General features: G+C 38.6%; 1 protein-coding gene across 15 annotated transcripts in view; it reads right to left on the bottom strand.

Moving 5' to 3' along the window:
* ARHGAP20 (Rho GTPase activating protein 20) overlaps nt 1-19,289 on the bottom strand; it is a 133,998-nt gene that overhangs the window by 4,938 nt on the left and 109,771 nt on the right. For all 15 annotated transcript variants that reach the window (XM_078059021.1, XM_078059024.1, XM_078059015.1 and 12 more), the window contains 5 exons: nt 9,529-9,707; nt 7,981-8,142; nt 4,255-4,364; nt 1,841-2,030; nt 381-495 (listed from right to left, as the gene is read on the bottom strand). In XM_078059021.1, the coding sequence (XP_077915147.1) occupies nt 381-495; nt 1,841-2,030; nt 4,255-4,364; nt 7,981-8,142; nt 9,529-9,707 (756 nt within the window). The remainder of the gene's footprint in view (nt 1-380; nt 496-1,840; nt 2,031-4,254; nt 4,365-7,980; nt 8,143-9,528; nt 9,708-19,289) is intronic.

Below are 19,289 nucleotides of genomic sequence, written 5' to 3'. Positions count from 1 at the left end.
CCACTCGAAGGAGAAGGGGGGAGAAGACCAAGCCCTGCCTCTACTTCTTCAGGGACTTCTTACTCTAGTTTCAGCCACAGAAGTTCTACTATATATGTTAGGGATCCTTGTAAAGGTTTATTTAAAAAAAGGTTAAAAACATACCATATGATGCTTCTGGAAGTTTTGGACCTCATCTTACACATTTCTTAACCCCACCACTGTGTTAACATGACCTGACCTATTAGCAGGTCATCCAAGGAGGAACAGAAACCCTAGGCCCATGACTGAAGTCAGAGGTTTCCTTGACTGAGCTGTGGCAGGCCCCAGGACACTTGTCCCAGCATTTTCACAGGCACATGTCTGTTTCTCACAAAAACCAATCCAATTATTCACAATACCTGAGGCATTCTCTCTAGTATCACATCTCACTGAAACCTGTCCCAAGAGGGAAGTGATTTCTTCTCCAAATATCCTACAGCAATTTTCAATCAGAAATTGTATAAGCAGAGAAACCTGCACAAAAAAGGACAAAAACAAAGTGCTACTTTCCATATAGAATGTCTATAAAGCACATTTCATATATAGTTCCTGATTTTACCAAAAATGAAAAAGAATCCTGAGAAAAATTCATGTCTGCTTTAAAAATATACAAAACAGTTCCCCCTAAAAAACTATGATATTTGCAAGAGTAGTTTGGGTGTAGATATTAATTTTAATTGGTGGACTAAAGCTTCTTGTGGCCTTAGCTCAATGTTAACATTTTTTTATACTAATGCTACATCTTCAAAATTAGGGTAACTTGGGGCCCCTGGGTGATGCAGTCGGTTAAGCATCTGACTCTTGATTTCGGCTCAGGTCATGATCTCAGGGTCGTGAGACTGAGCCCCACATTGTGCTCCTCACTCAGCATGGAGTCTGCTTAAGATTATCTCTCTCCAGCTCTGTCCCTCCCCCTGCTCTCTCTCTAAATAAATAAAATTTAAAAAAAATGAAATAAAATTAGGCTAACAAAGTATTCTCTATAGGGCATTTGGGGTAAAGAAATAAACTTTCTTATTAAAATTCATGAAGTATCATTAGGTAAAGACTTATGAAATGTGTTTCATATATAAAAGGCAGTTGTCATAGCGTGGGAAGTGGGCATCCTCTGTGGGTTTCCTGTGAAGTAGGGAGACAGCTAGAGAGAAAACTTGAATTTTGCCTCACTAGTCTCTACCTATGTGATTCCTTCCCTTAGGTTCCATGGAGAAGGTGGGGGTGGAGGTAAGATTTTACGCGGGAACTCTGTGCCTCCACTGAAATGCAGTGGAACGTTTCCTTAGGTTCCTTGCCCCAGTAGCTGAGGCGAAGGATCAGGCAGAGTGTTGGGAGCCACAGGAACTAATATTCCTAAGCCCCCTCTTAACTACCAGGCACTAGAGGGGTGGGATTTCAAATAACTGCAGTATGAACTAGGTATCATCACCACCTCCATTTTTTAGATGAGGAAACTGGATCAACAGAACTAATTGCATCCAAGATTGTACATCTGGCAAGTGGTGGGGCTGAGGAATGGCTTGTCTAAGTCCAAAGTCCTTTTTTATTAAATCATATCATCTGCTTTCTTATATAACTCTAAGATTTAAGTCAGTCATAGTGTTTTGCCTCCTTGAAGGTAAAAGAGAAGTAACCCAACTGCTATCTCTGTTTTGCTCAAGAAATCCTATCCAGAATAGGATAAAATACTCAGTACACTCAAATTTATAAGGAGGTGTATTTAAGTTATTTAAGAAAATATCTTTCAGAATTAATACCCTGAATTTGAGGTTCAAAATGGGAACTCAGTCCCCCAGGGCATAAAAATGAAAAACTTCATTACCTTTTTTGTAAATTCATTTTCTAGTTCTGGGCTGGAGGAAGTAGGAGGCCAAAGAATGCTTGGAGCAATACACACCGCTAAATTAAATGCAGTCATCTGATTGGATGAGGAATGCTGCTCAATATTGTGTAATATCCCAAAAAGATACCTTAGGAGAACAACATTGGCTCTCGGAAGCTGGTCTAATAGCCTAAAGACAGAAAAACGCACTCTTTAAGAAAGACATTTCATAAAAAACTTGTGTAGATAAGCAACCCTCGCTTTTCATGGGGAACCATGCAAAGCAAGAACACAGTTCAGATATGCAAGAGTTTCAGTTAATACGGTACATGCAAAGTAGGGACTGCCTATACAGAAAGAATGAAAATATGTACTGGGGATTTATTCATTTATTTTGGACACTGTCTTCACAACCCAATGAAGATGCAAAAGAATGCAGAAAAATGGCCTGTAAAAAAAAATGCTGCCTGCCTGAAATATTGACCTGAAATGAGTGCAATGTGTTTTAATTTAGGCAAATCCTATAACATTTCAGAATATTCTCAACCAAGACCCCCCCAAAAAGCTTTTTGATGAAATTAAACAATTAAATTTTAGTGGTTCTATATTTCTAAGTAGCAATACAGGAATTCTGTCTCTTGGTGAGAACCCAAACCTTAACTATTAAAACTTTCAGGTCCATTCTGACAGCTTCTGTTCTGCTCAACCAGCTTCCAAAGTCAATTTTGTCCCCAATTTCCTGGTATCACTTTCACATATAAGTCAAACTTATAATAGTACATTTCCTACTGTTCCTATTTTGTAATTGATAAGGGATTTTAAAATTATTATTCATTGAAAATTATATTGACTACCATCCAGGAAAAAGACATATATGTTGATATTCATGGTTTTTTTTTTTTTTCAACAGAAGTCTGCAACCTGGGAGGGAAAATAAGGTAATGTGACTCTTCCTGCATAAATAGCACAGAGGCCTTCCTTCAGTGTGACGGACTGACACTGAGGATAGTTTTGTAAGGACAAGTTATAAAAGATATTGAAATAAACCAAGAGATTCCTGAGTGTATTCAATGGAAAGTAAGGTGCTGTCTAGCATACTCTTCTGGGTTATCTGATTGCATAGGGGCCCTATGCCTTTGAGCTATTTCACAACTCTGTAAATTGTAGACTTCTGATAGCACTGCATCTAACACTTGTCTGTAGACTTGAAAATTCTGTCTGGTGGAGAGACATGATTTATTTGCTCCCTCTTCATGCTCCAGTAGAAAAAGCCAGTTTTGTATCTATGTGTAAATTCATTTCAGCATTTCTGATGCAACTATGTAAGTTGTGGTAGTTTGAAATCTTCGAACTGATGGTAACATCTAACTGGTTCTCTCATTAATTAAAGATTTAAATAAAAATTTTCACATGTGTTCATTTTATATTTGTATGAGTCTTAATTTTACTTTTTTTTTTTTTTTTTAGTCAACCTTTAACAGTTTGTAGGATACACAGTTTTAGACAATGAGCAACAACGCAGAGAAGCTGATGGTCATTATCTATGCATGGCTTCCACCGAACCATAATGGAAGCATAGATAGTATGTGTGATGTGGCTTTGATTTCTGGTGTCTTTAACAGTTGTACTAAGTTCTACTGATAAAAGGTGTCTACCAATAGCAGTGTATAAATAATAATTCATATTTGAAAGTTGCTCAAGAAAAAAACTGTACTAAACAAGCATATGCAGATAAATGATATTAGGATTCTTGGGTTTTTACAGAACTGGGAGTATTGCATTTTGTTAATGGACACTTCTTTCCAATTCTCTTATAATGCAGGAAACATTCAGGAATATGGGTGGTGAGTTCTGCCAGCAAGCTCCCTTTGCATTAGAATAGACAATGCATTATTTGTGATAAGACTGAGGCTTTGCAACTCACTTTTTCCTTTACACTTTTCAATAGTTAACTGTCCCTCTGCAGTACCCTCCTCCATATCTCTTTTGTAGCACTGATTATGCTACACTGTAATTCTTGGTTTCTCTATCTACTCTACTAAGACTGCAAGTTCCTTGAGGAGAGGGAATTTTCTCCATATGAATTCAGTTGCTGAATGAGATATACAAGGAGCTGTCTGGTTAGTTAAGTATTCACCAAAATTAAGATCATAAATTGTAGAATGAGTATATGATATTAGTTATTAGTTTAATGGGTTTCAGCTCCTATCAGATTCAGATATAGAGGAAGTGTACAACGGTCAAGTATTCTATGTAATAAGATTAGGGAAAAACAATAGTAACAATGATAGCAGCTAGCATAAACCTGGTCCTCATGGATATGACTTTGATAGTCATCATTACTTGAATCGACAAGCTTACAAAATACGTTTTTTTAAAGTATTTTTGAGACATGACTAAATTAGAATAATTACCTTTGAATTGTATTTATTTTCTCTTCATCATTTCCTTGATCCATGACACAGACCCAGTGATCATAGAGATCTGATGAAAAAATACTTCCTGGAATATTTCGTAGAAAATCCTTACACAGAAGGGAAATAAATGTTTTAAGTCATTATTTTCATGCTAAATATGTACTGGGGAAATAAAAAAGCAAACATTTCGTTGAAAAGTTAAGTCTTCCCTTCTTTGGAGTACATGGAGCTCTGTGCGAACTCTCCACGGTCGTGCGCACGTAAAAACACAGGCTTTGATTTTTTCTAACAAAAACCAGAGGAAATTGGAGTCTGGACTATAGTGGGAAAGATAAGGACAACCTGTTTGGGCTGCAATCTCATTTGTGTACGTTTTAGCCAACTAGGACAACATGACAGGGTCTGGCAAACCATCCTAAGTCCTTTATATTTCCGCTCTCAAATCACCAGTTCAAAGAAATGCACTAAGATGTTTGTGAGGTTCCTAATGTGGTAGTCAGTCATCTGATCATTCTACACATATTTGCTCCAATGTGCCAGGTACTGTTTGAGGGGCTGAGGACAGAGAAGTGAGTAAAACAAAGTCCCTGTTATTTCGGAACTTTATACTCCAGTGCCATTGGTGAACAACTCCATCCAGAGGCCCTCGGAGTTTCTCCTGGCATTCCCCTCATATATTTCGAGATGGGGGAGGAAGCATTCCAGGCTATGTGTGGCTGGGCTCTGGGGGCCTGGGACAGCACCCACATGCCTGACGCATACTCAACACATCCCCGGTACATTATCCTCTGAGACCCTAGTCTGCTGAGACTGCCGGTGGGGCTGGGTGTGGTGAAACCAGACTAGATCACAAATAGGATATGACCAAGGGTATTTGTTGTTTGATTTTTGTTTATAAAAAGCTTAAAAATAAATTAAATTTGGTCCTGGTCCTATATTCATTTGTGTTCTAGGCCAACTCTCTGTTGCTTTTGGCATGGTATTAACAAGGCCAGGCTTACAAAGTCTGATCTCTACCTCAGTAAACATTAGGCAGAAAAAATTCAACTTCAGATCTAAGCACTGTACCCATGGTCTTGCAAGTTCCTGCTTACAACATGGAGACAGGTGAAAGTCTGCAATTAAGCAGTTTTAACTCTCGCTAGAAAACCAAGTCAGCAACTTTACCTACGTGCCTTACAAACGGCAACACACAACCTGTTACTCTTGTGTCATGTTTCTATCACTACCAGGGAAGCTGTGGCATCTGATTGTTACACTTTGCTGATCAGGTGTGCATCTTCCCCAGTATGAGCTCCTCCAGGGCAGGCACAGACCCTACCTCTTCTTTGTACACCTCAATGCCACACACAGTCCCGGACACAGTAGAGGTCATTACTGAGCTGGTGCTATTTTTCACACGGCCACATATTGATGAGGAACAAGGGAAGGCCAACTAACTGTAACTGAGATTTTAAGATAATTTAAAACATCTCTTGTAGTCATGTCACCTATTACCATACATTTTTTTAGAACGGTTAACAAGTAGGAAGAGACTACTTCAAAGTCTTTCTCTGTTCTATTATATCTTCTGTAGAAATGTACCTGGATACTTGTAATTGAGATGTGTCACCACAAAAGTCATCTCCTTTTGGGTAAAGCTATTGAATTTTCATAATTCCAAACTAATTTTAGTTGCTGCACCTACTTTAAAAGTCAGATTTAGAAGAGGCAAAATTTGTTATTTCAAAGTGGGGCAGTGACAATAGTTCTCTTTTTAAATCTCAGTGGAAAACATACTTATGATCTGTCTTGAAGAAAAACATCATTAAATCTTAAACCTACACTTGAAAGATAATAACCCGTAACATCTCAATGAACTCTCCACAGCTGGAATAACAAGTTACGAAATACAACCACCATCACAGCTGAGAAAGGATGTGAGCGCTGGTTCTGAATGACAATCACCAGCTCACAGCACTCAACTGCAAGTCTCCGCCCCTCCAAGAGCAGAACCCAGGTCTTCAGCAGAACTCCCAAATTAATTTGAGATCAGATTCCTGCAGGATTAAAAATGAACTTTTCCTCAAAGGTCTAATGGATCAAAGTTACAGTGTCTCAAGCAATTTTCTTCCCATAACAGTTTAAAGAATTAAGCTTGTATTTAAGCAAAACCAGCATTAAGTAAAAAATTAAAGGAAAACTTAAGTACCACTTCCAAATAGTCTTAAACACAAGAAACAAACCAAACCAAAAGCTCAAAAACGTTTGGCAGAAAGTATCTTCTTTCCTGCAACCACTTGGAAGAAACGAGAGTAACACACAGTTAGTTACCTGATTACAAAACTTCAATTATTTGGAACCCATTTAACCAGATTTTTCAATCATTTTTCTTTTGCTTATTTTTGTACCAGTGATATTTCTGCAATTTGAAATACAATTTGACTCCTCTAGAACCATATTTCTTGATAATAGCTTCAAAAATACAAAATTTTAAGTGTGGTGCTGTGAAGAATAGCATAGTAAGGAAAATATTCGAAAATGTAGGCTTTAACTTTTTAAATTAAGAGATGGGAAAAAGCCTAGTTATATGAAGGAAAAAAAAGAAAAATTCATTGTGCACATATATCCACACATACATCTGGCTAAGCACACCGTACATATCTTTATTGTATTTCAGAATTGAAGAGTAGTCACAAACCCTGGGCAAAATAGATTAGATGAGCCTAGCTCCAGATCTCCATTTTTTTGACTGATACTTTATTGCAAAAGTTTACAGCAGGGGTTAAGAGCAGACATGGCTCATTTGCCAGGAAACATCTGATTATTCATCAAGTCATGAAGTAAGATTCTGTAAGCAGCTGAGCAGGAGGAGAGACATGCAAGGGTCATCTTCACCATGTTTTCCTCCACCCCTGGCCCTGGTGCATTCCAATGGGGCTGGGAGATGGGAGCCTGAGACAGGTCTGCAGAAGCTATGGCTGGGGTTGAAACCTCTGCTAAAAGCTGGTTCTGACTCTAGGTTTTCAAAACATGTGAGGCATTTTCAAGAATGTGAGGAGGAAAACATTTTAAAGAGTTCTAACTCAGCTATGGATGTGAGTTAAGTAACCATGGGGTAAAGGGTAAGAATCATAAAAAATGCCAAATGTGGTAAGGGTTTTAGAAAAGACCCAGATGTTGGAGTCATTCCTACTCTGCTTTTACTTTAAAAAGGCACTAGGGGACAGGGGAAGGCATGATGATTGTATAAGTGAATGGAATTTTCAGTGGTCTCAGTGAGCAATTTTTTGTTTTAGTTGTTAGGCAAATGTTTATTATGATAAACTCTATTTCAAAGTTTAATACAAGTTTATTTTTGAAAATTTGCCTTTATTAGGAAGGTAATGAGATTGTGAAGAAGTCATCACAATCAGGATGTTTATTTTGGTAAATATGCTGTGCGTGCTTTATTTTTAATTTAGTTTAATTTTTTTTTTTTTTTTTTGTATGGGGTGGCAGAGTGAAGATGAGAATGGCGTGGATGAAAAAATTTAAAAAGCATATCTGACATGCCATATCATTGGCAGGGGCTTTTAAAGGCCAATGTTGGTTTTGTGAAGTTTTTTTTTTTTTTTTTAACACTTTTTAGATTCTAAATCCATGATGGTTCTTTGCAGCTGGGAAAAATGTTGTAATGAGAGAAACCAGTTGTCTCTTTCCAGAGCTCCACTGTGGGGTAGATGAAGGGAGAACCTTTCCTACCTTTAAGACAGACGCTATCACAAAAACAGATTCACAGTCTAGGTGTACTTCAACTCCAGAATTCAGTTTCTCTTTTAGCTCTCTGCAGGATTTCACATTGGCCGATTGTCTGAAGATCCCTTTTGTGAGGGGTCCTTTTTGATTAAGAAAGAAAAGCATATCCTATAAGGAAAGCAAAGGAAAAAACCAAAATGGCACTTCACAGATACAAGCAGGGGAAGACATACTTGCCCTCTCTGGCCGCCAGAGGCTGGGGTGTCCCAGGGGAAAAGCACTGAAGGAGGGGCTGCTGCAAGGACGGAAGTCAGTTTGTGTCTTGGTATCTCTAAATCTCTTTCCCCTACTTATTCTTGCTATATTCAACATCTAAACATTTTACTTTAATGGGACTGTCTTTTGTTCAATGAACCAACACTTTAAAATAAACTTTCTCTGATTGCTTCAAGGTCCCTGTAAACTTGTGTCCCTCCTTCCCTCACTCCTCTTTTCCTATTATTCTCTAATTTGGACTCTTTCCTCCAAATATGGAGATATTCTTGCCAGACTCATTCTCCACTTGTTTGTCTTTCTTTTTATGTGACTCCATACCTCATTCTACTTCCTGTATTTACGTCATTCTTTTAAAATCAGGCTAAAAAAATCACCTCTTCCAGGAAGCTTTCTCCACTCCACTGCACTGTGATCAATCTTTCATTTTGCTTTCTTTCTAGCAAAGAAATGTCCTCTGCCTGTGGTGTAGGAAGGAGAATGGGTGCTGGGGACAAGCAACCCAAGGGATCTGAAACCTAGTTATGGCACATATTTACTCTGTGAACTTTGGAAAACTTGAGGCCTTTTAAATATGTAAAGTAGGGATGGTGGTAGTGATAATAAATGCTCAATCCGCTGTGCAGGGTGAGCACGAAAGCGGCGAGGGGAGTGGGTGGCATGTGTCAGAGCATGATGTAGGGTCAAGTCCTGTAATCCCGTATGTCCCGTATGTCCAGTACAGTGCTTGCAGGATACGGAATGCTCAGTGGATGCTGCTGAGCAGCAATCATTTCATAAATCAAGGACATAGTACAAACTCAGTGGTTTCATTTGACCTGTTCTATTATGAAAGTAACTAAATGCCAGAGGATGTACAAGTGTAAACACCTGAAATACACATAAGACACACGTCAGATTTTTAAAAAGTACAAGAAAGAGTAGTTTCTGCTTCTAGAGTGATTAAAGGAGGCTTCCAGAACAATGCAGAGTTCCTGAAAGGCTGTGAGAGAAATGCGGGGGATAACGGGACTCCAGTGTGGACTCTGCCTACAGAGCCAAACTCTGATTTATCTGAGCAGGCTTATGTGGCTCCTTCCTGACATCAGCAGCCTACATGATCTCTCCCCATTATGTCTCCCTTAGGATTCTGCAATAGCTTAATCAGATTTTTTTCCTTTGAAGTAATAATAATATTCTCACCCAAAGCCAAAGCCGTGTCTACAATTTTTCCATTTAAGAATAGGTTACCTCCCAGGGTTCTCCTTTCCCATTAGTGTCACAGGCCAAAACGAGACTCACCAAGACAGGTTTAGGCAGATTGTCATTCTCACAAATATCTGGCAGAGAGACTCCAAAGAGCTGCCCTGGCATAGGAGATGTTGGCGACACGGGCAAGTTATCCAGATGAGTGCTAGAACCACGCCAGAAGGCCCAGTTTATGATAGATCTTCTCCTTTTAAATGTCTTCTGACCTGAATCTAAGGAATAAGTGAGATTATTAGGAAAACTATTTTAATTCACTTAGTCTTATTTTTATAGTTTCCAATTTACAGGATATTCATTACTATGGTTCAAAGAGAAAAATGCTTATAGATGTCCTTTGTTACTGACAATTCAATCGAAGAAATTTCACGGTAATATTTTATAAATTAAGGAAAAGTCAAATATTTGGATTATTCTCCATCCCATTTTTGGAACATCACTGGTCTGTTTACTTGAGTTTTGGCACTAAATTTTCAAAGGCAAAGAAAAGCCTCTCTTTACTGTAATAACTTAAAGTAAAAGGTGTTTCATACCAACACATATATTATCCCATTTTAAAATGAGACGAGACATACTAAGAAGTTGGAAGATTAAAATCAGACCACAGTTAAATGGTGAGAAAAAGAAGGGAAGAGGGAGGAAAAGGAGGAGGCAGAAAGAGAGGAGAAAGGGAAGAAGGAAGAAGAGGAGAAGGAAGAGGGAGGAAAAAACCAAGAGTTGTCTTTATTAAGATGTTCTCTAGAAACAAATAATGCTTTATTACATGATGTCCCTCTCTACTGCTGAAAACAAAGACAGGAAGCTAATGTTCTACAATTCTACCACCTCCCCTTCTTTCCAACTGCAAAGACTATTTTTAAGTTATCTTTTTATTCTTGACGTTAAAAAGCATGTTTAAGGCAGCATGGATGGGTGCAAACATGAGTGAGACTTGTCCTTGCCATAATGAAGTTTATAATCTAATGGGGGAACAGGTCTGGTGATGGTGGGGAGAAAAGCAAGGGAAGGGCAAAGCACCAAAGGCATTTAGAAGAATGGTAAAGCACATCTACCCATTAAGAGGGAGGGAGTGATCCTGGAGGCATTTGCATTTGATTTGGATTCTGAATGAACAAAAGTTCAACAGAGCACCTGACATCGTGGCTTGCACCTTGTAAGTACTCAATAAATCATTCTCAGGCAGTAATTGAATTGAGGAGAGATTTAGATGGAAAGGGACAGCATGAACAAAATAGGCAGAAGACAGGTCGACAGCAAATCATTATTTTGTGAGATCATAGTGCTAAAACATTTTTGATGTCATCTGTATCTAATTTTAACATGAAAGTTGATGGATTTGCACAGGATTTGATACTTAAAAAGACAGCTCTCTAAAGTTCTTTTGGACCCCTCCGCTGCCAACCCCTAGGCCCCCAGCACATACACACTGATAACAAATTAAACTCTAGATGAAATTTGAAACCACAAAAGCCTACCCAAAGGCACCAAAGAGTGACCAGAAGAAGGTGGGTACTGGAGGTAAAAGTTCGATACTTGCAAGAGGGAATGGCATGGTGCAGGCTGTTTCCCAGTCTTAGAGCTTTTAGCCTGAGGACAGGCTCCTGGGTGGGAGGGTCACTACAATCTGGAGAAACCTGCACTCTCACTGGCTTGGAAAAGTACAGAATGAAGATGGAGGTAACCACAGCAGCTGGAAAGTGTGTGTGTGTGTGTGTGTGTGTGTGTGTGTGTGTAAAATCCCAGAAAGGAGGAAAAAAATGCATAGTGGGGGCCCCAGATTTTGTGTGTAAATTCTGCCCACATCTCTGGCTGGCCCCCGAAGCACACATGTGTGAGGCAGATTCAAAACGGCTTGTGATTAAGATGAACAGAAGTGAGATGCGAGGCGGTATAAGTTTGAGGTGGTGCCAACATGAGATCAGCCGCTATTTTCTCCAGTGATGGTGCGTGGGAATTAGTCATCAAACTCTGCTGTGTGGTGGCGACAGCCCACAAGCTACCACAGTGATATTCAGGGGGCAACAGTCCCTAACAATGGGACACTGAAGGAGATTATCTCTTCAGGGTGGAAAGGGTCATGAGTGTCAGATGCTAATTTCAAATAAGAGTTTTATACAAGTGTTTTATATTGTTTGACTCTAATGTCCCTTAGCATTTTATTTCCTCAGAGTAACCAACTTGAACCAAATACCACAAAAGCCAAGTTGTGGGGAGACAATCAAATAAGTAACATCTTACCAAACAGCCTTCAGACTATCATCCACCTTTGGCTTCCTCAGAATACAGTAAGCGCATCATCAGTGTACACACATCCAGGTATAAAGCTCTGGAGTCAGGAGCCCAGTTAGACTCCTGGTTCAGATATTTATGTGGGCAAGTTACTTCACCTGTTTTGTCAACTTTAAAGTGAGAATGTGACCTATATCTCAAAGCCTTATTAAAAGGATTAAGAAGGATAACATACATTGAAGTACTACTTTGCAAGGGTATGGGTCACAGCAGTCTTCGTTAAAACTGGGAAGACATCCATCTCCTCCCCACAAAGAGGACCCTCTCCTCAAATCCATTCTCCATTTAGTGAAACACCCTTTGGGAAATGTGCAGACAGAAAGGAATACCAGACTGCTTAACTAAAGCACTTCCTGCCCTGACATTCCCAATCTTTGCCATTTTAAAAAACAGAGAAGGAAACGAAACCCATTCTTAAACCCAAGAGGGAGGTTCCTGTGTTTACCAATGTCAATCTGCAAATGTTCGTTTAATATGTATGTTGAGTAGTTGTACTCAGTCTAGTTTCCTTGCATTTAACCTGGTTTCATTATTTCTAGTACTATCAGATTTGACTTTTTAGCTTTCACACACATCTTAAGAAAAATGCTGCATCATAAAGCTATATACCCAGCTATCCTAGGACTGTTGACAGAGGATAAAGTAGAAATTGAGTCCTGTACTTCATTATAAATGTTTTCAGCTGCAGCCATGCCCTTTGTTATGTACAACATTCAAGTTTAAAGTTCATGTTCACTCTGGGACCGAGAGAAAAAAATTTCATTAAAGTTATTTTCTTGCAGAGCTATCAGTGCATAGCTCTTACTTTCTAAATGTCAAAGGCTGAGAAAAAACATGCTACTACTATAAAAAATACAAGGGAGATGTAATTGTAGAGGAAACTAAATTTATATAAATCTAGCTTTACTAAACAATCCTGGCAAGATTCAAGTTAGTGTTTCTTCATGCTTAAATTAGGGATCTGAATGTTAGAAGTTACGATTCTTAAAAGTTTGTGCTTACAGATTATTATAGAAAAATAATTTAAAAAACCTTAATTAGAAATTCTGTTAAGACGGAACTTGTCATCAGGGAAATACAAATCAAAACCACAATGAGATACCACCTCACACCAGTCAGAATGGCTAAAATTAACAAGACAGGAAACAACCAACGTTGGCGAGGATGCAGAGAAAGGGGAACCCTCTTACACTGTTGGTGGGAATGCAAGCTGGTGCAGCCACTCTGGAAAACAGTATGGAGGCTCCTCCAAAAGTAAAAAATAGAGCTACTCTATGACCCAGCAATTGCATTACTAGGTATTTACCCCAAAGATACAAATGTAGTGAAAAGAATGGCCACAGGCACCTCAAACTGTGGAAAGAGCCCAGATGTCCATTGACAGATGAATGGATAAAGAAGATGTGGGGTATGTGTGTGTGTGTGTGTGTGTGTGTGTGTGTGTGTGATGGAATATTACTCAGCCATCAAAAGGGTGAAATCTTACCACTTACATCAGTCAAGGTAGATGGAACTGGAGGGTATTATGCTGAGTGAAATAAGTCAGAGAAACAATTATCATGTGGTTTCACTCATATGTGGAATATAAGAAACAGCACAGAGGATCATAAGGGAAGGGAGAGAAAACTGAATGGGAAGAAATCAGAGAGGGAGACAAACCATGAGAGACTGTTAACTATAGGGAACATACTGAGGGTTGCTAGAGGGGAGGTGAATGGGGGGCTGGGGTAACTGGGTGATGGGCATGAAGGAAGGCACGTGATGTGATGAGCATTCGGTGTTATATGCAACTGAACTCTACATCTGAGACTAATGATGTACTATACGTTGGCTAATTGAATTTAAATAAAAAAAAATTCTAGCAGGGTGGAAATGCAGGAAGAATCTGAACTCACCTCCTCCCATGGACGCATCTAGTGTACAGCTATATATGGAACCACTTCCTCTAAAAAACCCTAAAAACTGGTGCAGCAACACCTTCATACTGGGCAAGTGAGAAGGAAACCACACCAAAGTGGGTAGGAAGGGCTGAGATACAATCTCACCATAAACTCCTCCCCCCCCCGCCCCCCACCGCCCCATGACATGGTGATCCACAATTGGGAGGAAATTCAAAACCTGGAGCTTCTCCCTGAGGAATAAAGGGTTTGTGCCCCACATTAGACATCCTAACTTGTAAGACTGGCTGGAGCCTGAGAGATGAGCCCCCAAATATATGGTTTTGACAAACACCAGGGTTGTCACCCATGAGACCCACAGGGTTGTGCCGAACTGAGGAACGGTTCTTGAAAGGCCCATATGCAGACTCACTGGACCCACAGCCTAGTGTAGAAGCAGCTCTTTGAAAAGCACCCAGACTTTATGTGAAAGAGACTCATTTCCTAATTTTAAAGCATTGGTCTGAGGGGTAAGGACCCATTGTGATACTCTTTGGGATGGAAGCTTCCTGGTCTCTGTCTACCTTGCTAAAGCTAACAGTATGTATGTTATATACATAGATTTTATAATATATATATATATATATATATATATATATTCCTTTCTAGCAGGCACCATCTTCTACGCTTTCCCTCTGCCTAACTAAAGCTGGCAGGTGCCATACTTTCCCCTCTTTTTTAATTTTTCTTTTTATTTCTCTTTACCTTTTTCTTCTTTCTTTCTTATCTTATTTTTCTTTTTCCTTTTTTCCCCCTTTTTGGGCAAGTGCCATCTTTGCACTCCCCCTCTGCCTTGTTCCAACCAGTGGACACCATCTGTTCTCCCTCTGCTTGCTCAAGTGCTAGTATCTCCCAGAGATATACACATCTGGTGACCAGTTTTTGTGGCTATCTCCCTGGGGATGCCCAATGATTACCTGGTACTGGAGGCCAAGGGGACCTGCATTTCTGGGTCCCATGAAACTGTAATAGTCAGACACAGTTCTTGGCAGACTACCACACCCAGGGCACCGCAGGCAGCAGACTGAAAACATACCCCCATTCTTTCTGTGAAAGAGGCCTACTTGCCCATCCTGGAGATTCAGCTTTAGGGGCTAGCTTCAGATTTGGCACACATCTAGAGGCTATGAAGGTGTTCTCAGGGAACACAGGACAGGAGACACCATCTCTGCACTTCCCCTCTGCTTCCCTACAGGTCACCACTACCTCCCAGAAAGAAGCTTATACATGCATCTGGAGCCCTGACTTTTGCTACTGATGCCCAGGGGACACCTTCAGATGGCCTAGCTCTAGGGACCAGCAGGGTGTACGTTTGTGGTCCCACAGGACTGCATATATTTGCATTCTTTAAAAGCTGCTGCCTGGGGGTCTGGCTTCCAATCAGCTTAAATCTAGCTGCTGAATGAGATCCTCCCCTTTGGAACACTGACTGGTCTTGGCACACCCTCAATTACTGGGAGCCATTAATAATAAAATAGGCTTCTTGTACAATCACAAAGGTTTGAGAGATAACCAAGAGCCAGGGCAGGGTTGAATGTTAAGGTTCATCTCCTACACAAGGCCAACCCTTCCAGACTGGGAGAGGTAACTACTTCATTTAATGTATAGAAACTTGTATAGAGAGTTAAGCAAAATGAAGAAACACGGAATATATTAAAAACAAAAGAAAAGATAAAACCTCAAAAAAAAACCTTAACGAAGTGGAGATAAATAATGATAAAGAGTTCAAAGTAATGGCCATTAAGATGCTCACTGAACTCAGGAGAAGAATGGATAAACACAGAACTTCAAAAAGAGAGAAAATACAGGAAAGTTCTAAGCAGAAATCACAGAGCTGAAGAGTATAGAAACGGAACTAAAAAAACACAGTAGAAGGGTTCAACAGCAGAATAGAGGAAGTAGAAGAAAGGATCAGTGAACCTGAAAACCGGGCAGAGGAACTTACCTGATCTGAGCAGCAAAAAGAAACAGGAATGAAAAAAGAGTAAAGACAGTTAAAGGGCCTTATGGGACAATATCAAGCAGACTAACATTTGCATTTTAGGATTCCCAAACGGAGAAGAAAGAGAGAAAGGGGCAGAAAGCTTAAGTGAAGAAATAATGACTGAAAACTTCCCTAAGCTGTGGAAAGAAAGAGACATCCAGATCCAGGAATCCCAGAGAGTTCCAAAGAAGATGAATCCAAAGAGACCCATACCAAGACACATTATAATTAAAATGCTGTAAGTTAAAGACAAGGGGGGGATCTTAATAGCATCAAGAGAAAAACAACTCGCTACATACAAGGGAACGCCCTTAAGACTCTTTGATTTTTCAGCAGAAACTCTGCAGCCTAGAAAGACTAGCATGATATATTTGAAGTGCTGAAAGAAAAAATTTCCAAGGAAGAATACACTACATAGTGAAGTTATCATTCAGAATTAAAGAGGAGATAAAGAGTTTTCCAGAAAAGCAAGAACTAAAGGAGTTGATCACTACTAAACCAGCCTTACAAGAAATGTTAAAGGGACTTCTTCAAGTTGAAAAGAAAGGGCACTAATTAGTGATAACTAATTAGTAACATATAAAAATATAACTCTCAATGGTAATGGTAAACATATAATAAGACAGTGGATTATTCACTTGTAAAGCTAGTATGAAGGTTAAAAGACAAAAGTAGTAAAAATGACTAACTACAATAATTAGTTAAGGGTTACACATGATAAAAAGAGGTAAAATGTCACATCAAAAACATAAAACACAGCAGGGGTAGAGTAAAAATGTAGAGCTTCAGAAAGTGTCCAAACTTAATATCAACTTAAACTAGAATGTTATAATTTTGTTATATGTAAGTCTCGTGGTAACCACCAAACAAAAACCCAGAGTAGATACACAAAAGATAAATGAGAAAGGAATCACGAAGCATACCACTAAAGAAAATCATCAAACCACAAAGGAAGAGAGCCTGAAAAGAAGAAAGGAACAGAGGAACCACAAAACAGCCAGAAAAAATTAAAAAATGGTATGAAGCACATATTTATCAATAACTACTTTAAATGTAAATGGACTAAAAGCTCCACTTAGAGTAGAAAACATAGAGTGGCTGAATGGATAAAAAAAGAAAAAAATCCACAAAAGTCATCCATATGCGACCTCTAAGAGACTCACTTCAGACTTAAGGACATACACAGACTGAAAATGAAGGCATAGAAAAAGATATTCCATGCAAATGGGAACCAAATGAGAGCTGGAGGAGCTATCCTTATATCACATTGGACAAAACAGACTATAAAACAAAGTCTGTAATAAGAGGCAAAGAAGGGCATTACATAATGATAAAGAGGTCAATCCACAAAAGGATATAACATTTGTAAATATTTATATACCCAAAATAGGAGCACATAAATATAGAAAGAAAATACTAACAGACCTAAAGGAATTAAGTAGATGACAATATAATAATAGTAGGAGACTTTGATACCCCACTTACATCAATGGACAGATCATTCAGACCAAAAATCAGTAAGGGAACACTGGCCTTAAATGACATGGTAGACCAGAGGGACTTAACATACATAGAGAGCACGCCATCCAAACAGAACAGAATACACATTCTTTTCAAGTGCAAATGGAAAAATTCTCCAGGAGAGATCATGTATTAGGCCACAAAAGTGGTCTTAACAAATTTAAGAAGGTGAAGTCATATCAAGCATGTTTTCTGACCATGATGGTATGAAACTAGAAATCAATTATAAAAAGAAAACTGGAAAATTCACAAATATGTGAAGATTAAACAACTGCTGAAAAACTAATGGGTCAAAAAAATTTAAAATAAAAATAAAAAATACCTTGAGACAAATAAAAATGGAAATACAACATACTAAAACTTATGCGATGCAGCAAAAGCAGTTCTAAGAGGCAAGTTCATAGAAATAAATGCCTATCCCATGAAATAGGAAAAATCTAAAATAAACCACCTAACTTTACACTTCAAGGAACTAGAAGAATAAACAAAGCCCAAAGTCAGTAGAAGGAAGGAAATAACAAAGATCGGAGCAACAGTAAATGAAACTGAGACTAAAGTGACAAGAGAAAAATCAATGAAACCAAGAGCTGCTTCTTTGAAAAGATAAAGAAAATCGATAAATCTTTAGCTAGCTCACCAAGAAAAAGAGAAGGCTCAAATAAATAAAATCAGAAAAGAAAGAGGAGACGTTACAGCTGATACTACAAAAAATACAAAAGATAGTGAGACTACTATAAAAAATTATACACCAACAAATTGGACACCCTAGGGGAAATGGATAAATTCCTAGAAACATACAACCTTACAAACCTGAAAATGGAAGAAATAGAAAATCTAAAAGACCAGTTACTAGTAAGGAGATTGAAACAGTAATTAAAATCCTCCCGACAAACAAAAGTCCAGGACCAAATGGCTTACGTGGGGAAATCTACCAAATATGCAAAGAGGAATTAATAACAAATCCTTCTCAAACTCTTCCAAAAGATAGAAGAGGAAGGAACACTGTAAAATTCATTTTAAAAGGCCAGCACTACCCTGATATCAAAACCAGACAAAGACACAAGAAAGAAAATTACAGGCCAATATCCCTAAAGAACATAGATGCAAAAATCTCAAGCCTATATTAGCAAACCAAATTGAACAATACATCAGAAGGATCATACACCATGTTCAAATTACTCCAAGGATGCAAGGATGGTTCAACATTGGCAAATCAATCAATGTGATACACCATATTACCAAAATGAAGGATAAAAATCATATGATCATTTCAATAGACATAGAAAAAGTATTTGACAAAATTCCACATCTGAGGGCAGCAAACTATGCTCCATGGGCCAAATCTGGCCTGTGACCTCTCTTTGGATAGCCTGCAAGGTTTTCACATTTTTGAAAGGTTGAAAAAAAATCAAAAGAAGAATATTCAGTGACACATAAAAATTACACAAAATTCAAATTTTACTACTACCTATAACAATCTTGTTGGAACACAGCTACATTCATTCATTTATGAAGTATTGTCCATGGCTGCTTTCACTTCATGCTCAATGGCAGAGCTGAGTAGTTGTGACAAAGACCATCAGTGTTGCCCCCATTGCTTCGCACTGCTGCTCAATAAAGGCAAACTACAGTGACACATTTATATCTGGATAGTGTTTTGAGTCCCTTGTATATCCTGATACTGTGAAATTTTTAATTTTTTATTAACCTGTCATGTCTAGTGTTGAGCTTTTAAGGCACAGAGTCATGCGGATGACTTTGTTGTTGTAATAAATGGCAAGTATTGTGCTAATCATGCAATAATATAACAACGGTGGTAAATGTTGACATTTATATGTTGACATTATCATACCAAGAACTCATCACAATATTCCCAACTCAGAATTAAGTACTGATTATAAGAATTCAGGATATTTAAAATGAACTATTTCAGCACGGCAGAATTTCTTCCCAAAAATAAAAAAACAAAACAAAACAAAAATGAGGTTCCAACAAAAGTCAGTTTCTAAGTGGCTCATTGTTAATAATGCAAGGAAAGCCATTTACCAATGGGGAGCTGCTTAAAT

Source organism: Halichoerus grypus, chromosome 11 (genome assembly GCF_964656455.1).
Source record: "Halichoerus grypus chromosome 11, mHalGry1.hap1.1, whole genome shotgun sequence".
Lineage (NCBI taxonomy): Eukaryota > Metazoa > Chordata > Mammalia > Carnivora > Phocidae > Halichoerus > Halichoerus grypus.
The sequence above is the reverse complement of the archived record's forward strand: the minus strand, read 5'-3'. Positions and strand labels throughout refer to the sequence as shown.